The sequence below is a fragment of the Alligator sinensis genome, unplaced genomic scaffold, assembly GCF_000455745.1.
Source record: "Alligator sinensis unplaced genomic scaffold, ASM45574v1 scaffold31_1, whole genome shotgun sequence".
NCBI lineage: Eukaryota > Metazoa > Chordata > Crocodylia > Alligatoridae > Alligator > Alligator sinensis.
Genome location: NW_005841884.1, coordinates 1,065,730 through 1,078,335, shown reverse-complemented (window position 1 = coordinate 1,078,335; position 12,606 = coordinate 1,065,730). Strand labels below are relative to the sequence as shown.

Here is a 12,606-nt window from a genome sequence, read left to right as displayed (position 1 = left end):
GGCTTGGTCTGTAGGCCCTTAACCATATGAGTGGCCCTTCTCTGGACCCTCTCCAGGTTATCCGCATCCCTCTTGAAGTGCGGTGCCCAGAATTGCACGCAGTACTCCAACTGCGGTCTGACCAGCGCCCGATAGAGGGGAAGTATCAGCCCCTTGCACCTATTTGTCATGCATCTGTTGATGCACGATAAAGTGCCATTGGCTTTTTTGATGGCTTCGTCACACTGCCGACTCATGTTCATCTTGGAGTCCACTAGGACTCCAAGATCCCTTTCCACTTCCGTGCCACCCAGCAGGTCATTTCCTAGGCTGTAGGTGTGCTGGACATTTTTCCTCCCTAGGTGCAGCACTTTGCATTTCTCCTTGTTGAACTGCATTCTGTTGTTTTCTGCCCGCTTGTCCAACCTGTCCAGGTCTGCTTGCAGCTGTTCCCTGCCCTCCGGCATGTCCACTTCTCCCCATAGCTTTGTGTCATCTGCAAACTTGGACAGAGTACATTTCACTCCCTTGTCCAAGTTGCTGATGAAGACATTAAAGAGTATCGGTCCAAGGACCGAGCCCTGCGGGACCCCACTGCCCACACCCTTCCAGATCGAAACCGACCCATCCGCCACGACTCTCTGGGTGCAACCCTTCAGCCAATTCGCCACCCACCAGACTGTGTAGTCATCCAAGTCACAGCCTCTTAACTTGTTCACCAGTATGGGGTGGGATACCGTATCGAAGGCCTTCCTGAAGTCCAAGTATACGACATCCACCCCTCCTCATGTGTCCAGGCGTTTCATAACCTGGTCATAAAAAGAGACTAGATTGGTCAGGCACGATCTGCCTGCCACGAACCCGTGCTGGTTTCCCCTCAGCATAATTTGTCCTGCTGGGCTCTTGCAAATGCGAGCCTTGATAATTTTTTCAAAGATTTTGCCAAGGATGGAGGTGAGACTGACTGGCCTATAGTTCAGGAAGAGACTGGCTTAGCATTGGTCACGGATGATCTAGGAGTAGCTATGCCTGTGTTCTGCTGTGGGTATTTCCCATGCTACTGAGCTTTGCTTGTTGCTACATGGGGCTAGGAAAGAATTATTTTCTCCCTCCTGCTGCTACATGTGTCAGGGTTTTTTTTAAGCCTTCCTTAGAAGCATTGGGTGTTGGCTGCAGCAAGGCTGGGGATTTTGACTGAGGTGTCAGTGCCCTATTGGAACTTAAGCCATGAGGTTTCTAGCTAGAGGGTCTTATCTCTCCAGTCAGCATCATACCAGTCGCTATATTTAGGGTCAGGATGGAATTTTACCCTATGGTCAGATTGGCACAGATTGTGAGGGGAGGGATGGACGAACATGGCCTTGTTCCTAGGATCTATTGAATGCATTTTAACAGCTTTTGTAGTAGCAGGACATTGGCCACTGTGGTCCCCCTGCTTTACCTGTGGTAGCTTAGGGTATTATGTCTTGTGGTTGTGCCCTGGTTGATTGTGTAGTTTTGCTAATAGGTTAGACAATGGATTTGTATAGGATGGTTTGGATAGGGAAAATCCCATCACATACAGGGAGCTGGACTAGATGACCTCTATAGGCCCCTTCCATTCCTACTTTCCTGTGAGAGCATCCAATGACAGAGGCAGCAGATTTCTCAAGGAAGAATCTAGTTCTCTCTCCCTCAATGTATTTCTAAGGGACAGAGCAGATGCCTTCACCCTCTTCTCACTCCAGCAGCAGTTAGGGTCACCTTAATGCTGCTTCACTTGAATTTTGCACCTCTAGGCTTTTCTAGCAAATACCCCATAAAGTTCACATTTCTGTAAACAATGCGGTTGATTTTCCTGGTTAAATTATACACTCTGATGTGTCATTAACAGGGAGTCCTTGACAGCAGGATTGACCCTGACATTAGAGGTGAAATATCCTGAAGAGATCTTGAGGATCTAAGGAAGGGCACTTTGTGCTTGGAAGCTTCTCTAATGTGTCTCCCAACTATATAGTTGGTCCAGTAAGAGACATCACAAAAATATCTTTGATTCTCAGGGAATTTATGTAATAATCCTAACTTTTTAAGAAGGCTTGATTTAAGGAATGGGCAGTGGTTTAATGCAGTGCTTCTCAACCTGTGGATCACGACTCAAAAGTGGGTCACAAGAATATATGGAAGGGTCAGGAACAAACTTTAAAAATGGATAAAAACAAGTTTTAAAATGGATTCTCTTTTAAAGGAGGAACCCGTGGCTTTTACCTTGCATGCAGGCAGAGTTCTAGCCTGCAAGGGGCTGCTTAGGTCCCCCCCCATGCCTCATACCCCAGCCTCTCACCCCACACACTGAGTGGTGGGCCTAGGGGTGAGGGGCACTGTGTCAGGAGTGAGGGGCACTGTGTCAGGACTGGCCATTAATGTTTACAATTGGGTCCTGATACAAAAAAAGATTGAGAACTACTGTTTTAAGGGCCATTATTCTTGCAAAATCAGTTTACCTATCCCTAACTAATAAAAGCTTGTGAAATTACAGCTGGAACTCTTAAAATATTGTTGAAATAAGTTTACTGACAGATCAGCAAGGAACTCATTGACATCTTTATTATGGTACAATGGGAGATTTACTAAGGAAATCCTGTTATAATCCTTTAATACGGTGTGTGTATTATGATGGCATTATTTGTGTGCAAATCTGTTGGGATACGTTTTGATGCTTAATTCTAAGTAAAGTGATATAATAGAAGTTTACCTTGTTATTAAACAAACAAGCTACAGTGTTTGCTAAAAAAAATCTAAACATTCAGCATTACAGATTTGAAACAGGGAAAAATAATACAACAAATGTGAGTTTTGTGTGATGTCTTTCACATTCAGGGTGTGGACATGTGTAACAACTGAACCATTCCTGTCACTGATTGGGAACCATTTTATAACTGTGGGTCAGAGGTGTCCACATATGTACAATGCCCTAGCACTCCAGGTAGAATGGTCAGTTTTGGGGCTCTGAAATACTGTGGCTCTGAGACCAGAGGGTGGGACTGAGCATCCATCCCATCATGCCTGGTAGGGGGTGAGTGGGAGGGGACTGCTTGCAGCCATGCTTTGGGGGTCCCAGGTGGGTGAGGGACGTTTTCACTTTTTAGTTCCCTTCTCTCCTAAACATTAATTCAGTGAAGTTCAGTAGCTGGCATTCAACTGAACTCTGCAGTGTGTTTGCCTGATTTGGGGTGCCCTGGGAAGGGGAGTCAGAGGGCTTACTGGGATCTCTCCGTGTTTTGGGATTCACAGGGACTTGGGGGATATAAGAAGGGGCCAGTCAAGTAGGAAATGAGGACACAGCTCATCATTGGAAAGATAGCTTTCATTGAACAAGAAGTGAAAGGGTGATAAGAAGTGTCAACAGAAGGCCAAAAAAGGGGGGCAATAGGGGTCTGGCCAAATACCAGAGTGGACAGTTGTAGTGGGTTAGGAGTGGTGCAGTGTGGGATGCCTGGAGAACCGACCAGACTGGGTCATAGAACGTTTGGTGTCCACAGATAACACGTTACCTTGTTCACAGTGCACTAGTGTAAGAGAGTACTTGATTTTCCAGGTACGCTTTTGAACTGTTACAGTACATTTTAAACTAGTTTAATGGACTTCTGTGTGTGTGTCTGTTTCAGGATTAAACTGCATTTAAACCAACTTATGAATTATGTATGTCAATACTTTCACAGCATCTCAGAGCCATTTTATAAAATTCAGCATAAAGTTTTATAGGCAAAGTAGGGACAAACGGGAGATCTTTTTCTAACCGACTGAGAGAGTTTGTGCTGCACAAGAAGGCCCTCCCCTGCTCTACAGCTTGGTGTCTGTTGGAAAGCTTATTTATTAAAATTATATGCTGCCCTTCCCAACAAAAGCTCAGGGTGACTTAGAGAAGAGAGCAAAGTGGCTTATAAAACTAGTGAACAAGCCAGGAGAAAGTAAAAGCCAAAGGAGTAGTAAAATAAGCTATATAACAACCCTCTCCCACAACAATATTGCAGCTTAGCCTGGTCTCCTATGTAGAGGTACAGGGAGAAAATTTTGTGCCCTAGACAAAACCCCCTTTCACCAAGAACCAGAGAGTGGTAGCAGTGGGGTCTTACGTACCTTGGGCACTCAAAGACCCCAGTTGATACTGCTGCATTGTTGTCTGCCCGCTCCTTACTGTGGAGCAAGAGCAAGCATACTGGTAGTTACCAGGGAGAAGCAGAAGCTCTCTTAAGTACCCACTCTGGTTTAACCTTGTGTTAGATTGTTTGTATGCTCATAACCCTGTATTCTGAAATAATGATGCCTGCACTAGGGTAGCTATAGCATTGTAACTTTTTACCTCAATACAATGTTCGTATGTAAACAAGGTCTTCAGAAAGTGCCTCTGGCTTGTTATCCTCAGCTCAGAAATGCACTGGATGCAGGTAGAGGAAACCTGTTAGTGTTTAACGTCATTTATAAAAGATAGGTGCGTTCGTAGTGTTAATTAAGCTCCGCTGTACTTTGCAGTTGATGCACTGCCCCCTTTCTCAGGATCTAAAAACAGTCTTACGTACTATTTAGCAGCTTTCTTTTGCCTGCTGCATAGAATATGTATTTAGTTTGTTTTGTAACAAACTCTGACATGATAGTCTCTGCTTATATTATTTTGTAATCTTCCATGACAGACCATGACAACCGAGGGGCAAAGGGATGACTTGTTACAGACAATGCCAGTTGTCTCACTGGTGGATGAGCAAGTTCATTATTGTCCAGAGAGTCTCAGTTCTCCTCTGCTAAGGGTCTAGAAGCTCCATCTTGGGCCCTTAAGCCTGAGGTCTGAAGCAGAGGGGAACTAAGAGTTTCTCAGGAATGGCAAAAATGTTAAAAGCTCATTGCATCAAATGCCAGCATCTAACAAAGAAATGATATCTGGTACAATGGGACTTACCTTGACTTTTTTTTTTTTCATTTTCAGGGTCTGAACATAATCTTTCATGTTGCTTTGGCTCTCTTAAAGGTAAGCCTTTTACTCTTTTAATTTATAATAAAACCATGTGGGTATTTATGCAATTATTGCTGTCACTTAGCTGAATATACCACACCTTACATTCATCATCAGCAATCCCTCACGGTCAAGGATGATCACTCCCATGGGGCAAGTTAAGGGTTATAGATGAGTCCATGGATGACTAAGAAGGCTTATCGTAGAGTCAGGCTCTCTGGCAGACACCACGGGTGGTGATTAAAGGGAAGGTTGGACTGCAGATTTCTCAATCTTTTTTTCTTTCCTTCCATGTCTGTCGTTTTTCTGCCTCTAGGGGGAGATGGGCCTTTTCTCACAAGGTATCACCATGCATCTTTGTCCTGGGCTAGTTTTTCTCAGCTTATGATGTCAGTGCCACACTTCTTAATGTTTGTCTTGAGGGTGTCCTTGAAGCATTTCCTCTGGCCCCCACATGCCCTTTGTCCTTGGATGAGTTGGGAGTATAGTACTTGTTTTGGTAAATGTACATCAGGCATATGGACACAATGCCCTGTCCACCGCAGCTGATGTTGAATAATCAACACTTCCATACTGGTGGTGTTAGCATTGGTGAGGACACTAGCATTTATGTGACAATCCTCCCACTTTATGCCAAAGATCCTCCAGAGGTAGTGCTGATGAAGGCGTTCCAGGGTTTTTGGGTGGTCCCTGTAGGTCAGCCAAGCTTCACAGCCATAGAGAAGAGTTGGGATTACCACAGCCTTAAATAGGAGGAGCTGTATTTGAGTCCTTATGTCGTGATTATTGAACACAGTCTTCTGAAGACAGAGCTAGCACATCGGATCCTATACTAGATCTCTTCATCGATGCTGGTTTTCTTTGAAAGATGACTGCCAAGGTATGCAAACTTGTTTAACACTCTCTAGCTCCTGTCGGTCAGTGAGGATCTTTGCTGGGAGAGTTGATTGGCCTGGAGCAGGCTGGTGAAGCAGCTTTGCTTTTCTGTTGTTTAGTGTCAGTCCTAGGCACTGGTATGCTTGAGGGCAACAGTTAAGAGCTGTTTGTAGGTCCTCCTCAGTATGTGCGACAACAGCACAATCGGCATACTGAAGTTCCACAATAGAGGCCAACGTAACTTTGGTTTTGGCATGGAGGCAGGAGAGACTGAAAAAGTTTCCATCCATCCTGAACTCGATGCCAATGCCATGTGGCAGACAGTCATGGATGAGCATTTTGATGACTGCAAGGAAGATGTGATTACACAACCCTGTTTGACGCCCATTTGAATGGCAAAGGGCTTTGTAGTGGAGCCACTGCATAGGATGGAGGCAGTCATCTGGTCATGAAGGAGTGATTAAATTTCCCTGGGCAGCCAACCTTCAATAAGATCTTCCATAGAGCCTCACAATTAACAGTGTCAAAGGCTTTGGTCATACAACTAAGGCCGTATGCAATTCCTAGTGTTGTTCTCAGCATTTTTCCTGGATTTACTGGGCCACAGAAATCATGTCCATGGTGCTTCTTGATGGTCTGAAGCCACATTGAAATTCAGGGAGGATTTCTTTGGCAAAAGGGAGCAGTTGGTTTGGCAGAATTTGAGCAAGAATCTTCTTGGCGATGAAGAGGAGGGCAATACATCGATAGTTTTCACAGTCAGACTTACCTCCCTTCTTAAAAATAATGACAATATTGGCATTCCTTAGGTCAGTAGGAATTTCCTCAGTGTTCCAAATTTTAAGAAACAGTGGGCACATCTACACATTCATTAATGCACCGTAGTTACTGCGCATTAAGTTTTGTACTCGGTTAACCAAGTACTAAATCAATGCTCAGTAACGTGCACTACTGCGCAGTAGCACCAGCACATGGGCTTTTATTGATGCTTATTGCCCAGTAGCCTAATACTACTGCACAGTAGTGTATTAGTACAGTTTTTGCCCAATGTGCTACTGCACAGTGTTATTAGGCTACTGTGCAATTAGCATCTTGTGTAGATGCACCCAGTGTGTAGAACTTGTTGGTCACAGTTTCCCCACCAACTTTGAAGACCTCAGCTGATATGCCATCAGGGCCAGATGCTTTGTTGTTCTTCATCTTTCTTATTGCCTGTGGATTTCTTCAGAGGTTGGTGGACTGGCAAGTGCTTCTCTTATTGGATGCTACAGGCTAGAATCAATGCTTTCATCGGTCATTGTCGAGTCTCAGGTCAGGAGCTTTTGGTAGTGGTCCTTCCAGCAGTTTTTAATGGACTCATCTTTGAGAAGTGTACTGCTGTCTTCAGATCTAAGCAGGGTGAGCCCACAAAAACTTGGTCCATACATAGCTTTGATTGCATTGAAGAAGCTCCGCATGTCATGATTGTCAATGAATTGTTGAGTTTCTTTCGCCTTCTCTTCCTACCATTTGGTTTTGATTTCTCAAATCTTCCTCTGGGCATCAGCTTTAAGCCATTGAAAGGTTCCCTGCTTCTGACTGGACATAGGATGGTTTTGCCAGTCACAGAAAGCTGTTTTCTTCCACTCAAGAAGGACTTTGATCTCAGCGTTATTTTCATCAAACCAGCCCTGATGGTGTTGGATGATAAAGCCAATTGATTCTGTTCAAGCCTCATGGATGGTCTCTTTTACAGTTGTCAATCTTCCTCAACACAAGTTTTCAATCCTAAAATTGTAGAGGTTCTTGTTGGAATGTATTTGGAAGTCCTCACAATGGCTAGGGGTCTGAAGGGATTTGGTGTTGTACTGTCATCAGAGTGATTTGGATTGCTTTTGATGTTTCAGCACAACCCTGATGTACAGGATTGATCTCACTAAGCAATGATCAGTTCAGCAGTCGTTAGCTTCTCTCATTACATGCGTCTTTTAGATCATGCGCTCTTATGATGATGTAGTCAAGGAGGTGCCATTGTTTGTTTTGTACCTGTCACATTGTCTGAAGATAGTGTTAATAGTGACAAGGTCATGCTCTACATATTTACCGTGTCAAAGGATGCTGTTTGGCCTTGCCCACTCCTTCCTTTTCAGTAGTGCTCCTCCATATGTTAAAATCCTGGCAAACTCTCACATTGAAGTCTCCAAGGAGGATGATCTTGTCCTTTTGCAGGATGACAATCAGAATTTCATCAAGGTTAGCATAAAACTGTTCTTTCTGTTCTTCCTCGGCATCAAATGTTGGAGCATATGCACGGATAACGGTAGCAAACGAATTGTTGGTCAGTTAGAGGTGGAGAGTCATGAAGTACTCATTAATGCCAATAAGGAATTCAGTCATTCAGCTGACAATCTGATTCTTAATGGCAAAACCAGTGCCATGTATTTGTCTGTGGTTTGCAAAACAAAGTATAGCCACCCTGTCCTCTCTACCATGGCCTTCATCTGCATATCTGGTCTTGCTGAGAACAGCGATATCAATGTTATATTGCAAGAGTTCTGAGGCAGCAATAGCTGTTCTACTATAGCTGTTCTACAATAACTGTTCTACATTTAGGTCTGTCACTGTCCTGGTCATCTAGTAGGGTTTGTACATTCCAGGATGCAAGGGACATTTTTGTGTTTGACTGCAATTTGAGTGATCCCCCTGGAAGTGGTTATCCAGTCAGTTGAGATAAAGTAGGACAGCCTATGTTTGAGGCACCTTTTCTAGTCCCTTCCCCATGTGGGGTGAGCAGAAGGGATTCTAAAAAGGACAGCTCAGTCACAATCACAGCTGCTAAATTACCCTCTTGTCCCATTCCGAGGGTGAAGTGACCATCATGCGACCGGCCCCTGCATGTGAATCCATGACTAGGGACTCCCAGCGATCACTTTATCTGTCCCTGTCACCACTTGTCCATTGCTTCAGGACTTTGTAGATGTATTGATTGGCTATTGTAGTAGATGTTGGATTACTGGGAGAAGACTGGTCATGACTTGTTTTACGTGAGGAGGCCATTGTGCATTGAAAGCCACATGGATCTTGGCAGAGGAGAAATGTATGTCCAGTGGCAAGGAGATCCAAGATGACTGGAGTTACTCTTCCACTGCAGCCTTCATCTGCCTTCACAGCTATTGGAAAATATACCTCCTGCATCTGCCTGCTTCACTGTTGAGTTGAGGTCTTTATGTTGTGTTGAACTGCTCTTTGTCTGATACCTCACCGTTGACCTTACCACCGTGGGTGACCCTACCAGGAGTACAAGACTCCCAACAATATTGCTCTTAGGGCCTTCGGTACATGCAAGCCTCTCCACCCCATCGAGGTGGCAGTCCATGGAGGGCACACCTTATATTAAAATGATATCAAAAGGCTTTGGGCTATAATTCTTGAAGCCCCAAAGTTTTCAGGAAAGAAAAGGGGGAAATTAAATGTTTGCTTTTGTGGGCATGGTCAGCATGGCCCTTAAAACTATTTACCTTTGTTTTGTTTTATTTTTGTTAAACTATTCCATCATGCATTCGAGTTCCTGGAGGTAAAAGTGTATATAATGATTATTGTTTCACATATATATCTACTAGGAAGTAAACAAGTCTGATTCACTTTACAGGTCTTTACTTCATACATGGGGTATTTCATAGAATTGTTCAGTTGTACTTACCTCCAGGAAAGGTATTGTTGCATCTCAAATGCATTTATAATGCCAGGGGAGAATCAAATTCCTTTTGCAATTAAATCAGAGGTGCCAAAGATCTGGTCTGTGGGCTGGATCCAGCCCATAGAGCCCTGATATCTGGTCTGCAGTGCTGCCTGTGGATCTTGGACTTGGGACCACACACATGTGCACGCCGGCCCGGCCCCATGTGCTTTCACCCAGTGCATGGAGCTAGGGCTGGCATGTCTGCATTACACGGCACATGGGGATGGATCTGGCAAGCGCTGCAAGCTGTGTATGGGGCCTGATGCAGTGTGTGGTGTACTGTACAAGGCGTGCAGGGCCAGTCTGTACATGCTGCGTGCATCATCCATACTGCATCAGCCTTGCATGCAGCATCCAGTGTGTAGGGATCCAGAAGGATCCAGCCTGCAGACTAGCCTCCCACTACCCATCGCTTCTGTGGATCAGCTCTATGCTACTTGTCTGATCTACAGGGCCTGATAAATTTGATACCCCTGCTGAAAACTCAGCTGAGTAGCTATGGTTGTCAGACCCCATGGATCTAGCACAGAACCTGTGAACCTAGTGAGAGAGTTCTTCCCAATATCTAGCCTAAACTTCCCTTGCTGCAACTTGAGACTGTTGCTCCTTGTTCTGTCATCTGCCACCACTGAGAACTTTGGAAGCACCCTTCAGGTAGTTGAAGGCTGCTATTAAATCCCCTCTCAGTCATCTCATCTCTAGACTAAATAAACCCACTTCCCTCAGCTTCTTATCATAAGTCATGTGCCCCAGCCCCCTAACCATTCTGTTGCCCTCCGTTGGTCTTTCTCCAGTTTGTCCACATCCTTTCTGTAGTGGGGGGTCCAAAACTGAACACAGTACTCTAGATGCAGCCTCACCTTTGAATAAAGGGGAATAATCACTTCCCTTGATTTGCTGGCAGCACTCCTACCAATGCAGCCCAGTATGCTGGACTAATGACCAGGCTGATGTATGTGCTTTCACCCAAGCATACACATGTGTCTGCTTGAAATGAAAGAGACTTCATCTCGATTTCCCAGAAAGGGGTAGGCTTAGTTCTGGATTATATACCACCATATATTTTAAATCTGGACATTCACTGAGTACTGTCAAAATCCATCTAGCAACCATGTCAGCTTTTCATTCTACATGTTTATTGTAAAGGCATGTTTTTTCTAGCATCTATCTCTGAAAACAGCATTTATATCAGCAAGGAGCTGGTGAGTTTTAAATACTGATAGCTAGTGCTACATCCACATCCAGAATGTATCTTACTAAATGATCTTTGATTTCCATTTTAATCAGGCCATTAATTTACCTGTTATCTTCCCAATGTCTGTCTGTCTTCTGAGAGAAGTTACATTGCCTACCTTAAATGTTAAGAGGGCTTTTACTTATTATCTAGGCAAGACAAATCCCATTAATTAAATTCCTTAAGTAATCACAGCATTACTAGAGACTAGTTCATCTTGGCACAAAGTCTCTTTAAACAGATTAGATTATGTGTAAACCTCTGTTATGGCCAGGGATCTGGATTTTTCATTTGCCATGGAAAAATGTGGATTTTCTGTTTTAAAAGAGAAAAGCAAGGGTTTTCTCCTTTAATGGGGAAAATCACGGATTTTCCCCTTTAAAGGAGAAAAATGCAGATTTCCTTTTGCAGGCTGACTGCGTTCTGGCTTGCAAGGAGCTGCTTGGGACTGTGGAGAGTGGGGGGAGGGTGACTGGAGGCAGGGGGTGCCACGTATGTGCATGCACACACACACACATGGCCAGCATACAGCCAAGCAAGGTGGTGGGAGCAGCCCTGGCAGCTGAATACAGGTAAGTCTGTGGGGTTGAGGGTCGGAGGGCCAGGGCTTGGGAACTGTCAGGGGGCCTGTGGGGTGCATATATGCATGTGTTTGTGAGGCAAGGGTGTGTGAAGGCAGGGGTCTGCAGGTCAGGAGTAAGGAGCACTGACATGGCCAGAGCAGGTGGGACACCAGAAGAGCACCGGCATATCAGGGCTGCTCAGCACAACAAAGCAGCTGGGGGACAGCCGGAGCTGGATCCGCTTCTTGGTGAGTGAAGGGGGCAGGGAGAGCTCTGATTTTCCATGATACCCCTGTATTGTGTGTGTGTGTGTGCATGTGTGTGTACTATATATATATTATATATGTAATATAATACACACACACACACACACTAGGGCTGTATGAAGCTTCAGTCCCTGATTGGATTCAGCGGAGATTCGGCCTGATTCGGTGGCCGAATCTGTGAATCAAATCAGAGGACCCTTTAATCTCTCTGAATCGAATCAGAACCCTCCGAATCAATTCGGAGAGATGTGGAAAAATTTGGAGATTTGGACATAGAGACAGCTTTAAATGTTTTTTCTATGTACTTCTAGGTAGCAGGGGCTCATGAGTGCTGTGATGCTGGGGCAGATGGAGCGTCCCGCAGGAGCATGGGGGGCTCCCCAGCATGCTCAGCAGCAGACCCAGAACTGGACCAGAAGCACTTCCAGTCCACTTCTGGGTCTGCTGGGGTGCATGCCAGGGGACCTCCCTGCACCTCCTGGCTCAGCAGCTGGTGCCTCCTGGGTATGGAGGGGTCACCTAGGTTCCCCTTGCAGCCAATTGCTGAGCCAGGGAGGCATGGGGGGGGGTGTTGGGGGGGTGGCATTGGGCTTCCCGGTAGACCCAGAAGTAGACCAGAACTATTTCTGGTCCACTTCCAGGTTCACTGCTGAGCATATGGAGGGTCCCCCCCACACTCCTGTGGGACGCTCCATGCGATCATGAGCTGCACCTGCTACCTCAAGGTATGTAGAAAAAACTTTTAAAGCTGTGTCTATGTCCAAATCGCTGATTCTCAGATTCCGATTTGGCCGAATCAAATCAGGGAAAGTGATCTGATTCAATTAATCAAATCCCTGATTTGGGCCAAATCTGAATTGAATAGGGCCCGCTTCACACACCTCTAATACACACACACACTTGCACACACAAACATTTCATTTTAATTGCAGAGAAACATGGATTTGGGGTTTTTAAATCAGTGAATTGAGGTGTCCCTCCTGCCT

The 12,606-nt window shown here is 45.1% G+C and overlaps 1 protein-coding gene across 3 annotated transcripts in view; it reads left to right on the top strand.

The window, feature by feature from the left end:
• RABGAP1L (RAB GTPase activating protein 1 like) overlaps positions 1 to 12,606 on the top strand; it is a 452,085-nt gene that overhangs the window by 310,453 nt on the left and 129,026 nt on the right. For all 3 annotated transcript variants that reach the window (XM_025196731.1, XM_006017708.3, XM_006017709.3), the window contains exon 17: positions 4,937 to 4,978. In XM_025196731.1, the coding sequence (XP_025052516.1) occupies positions 4,937 to 4,978 (42 nt within the window). The remainder of the gene's footprint in view (positions 1 to 4,936; positions 4,979 to 12,606) is intronic.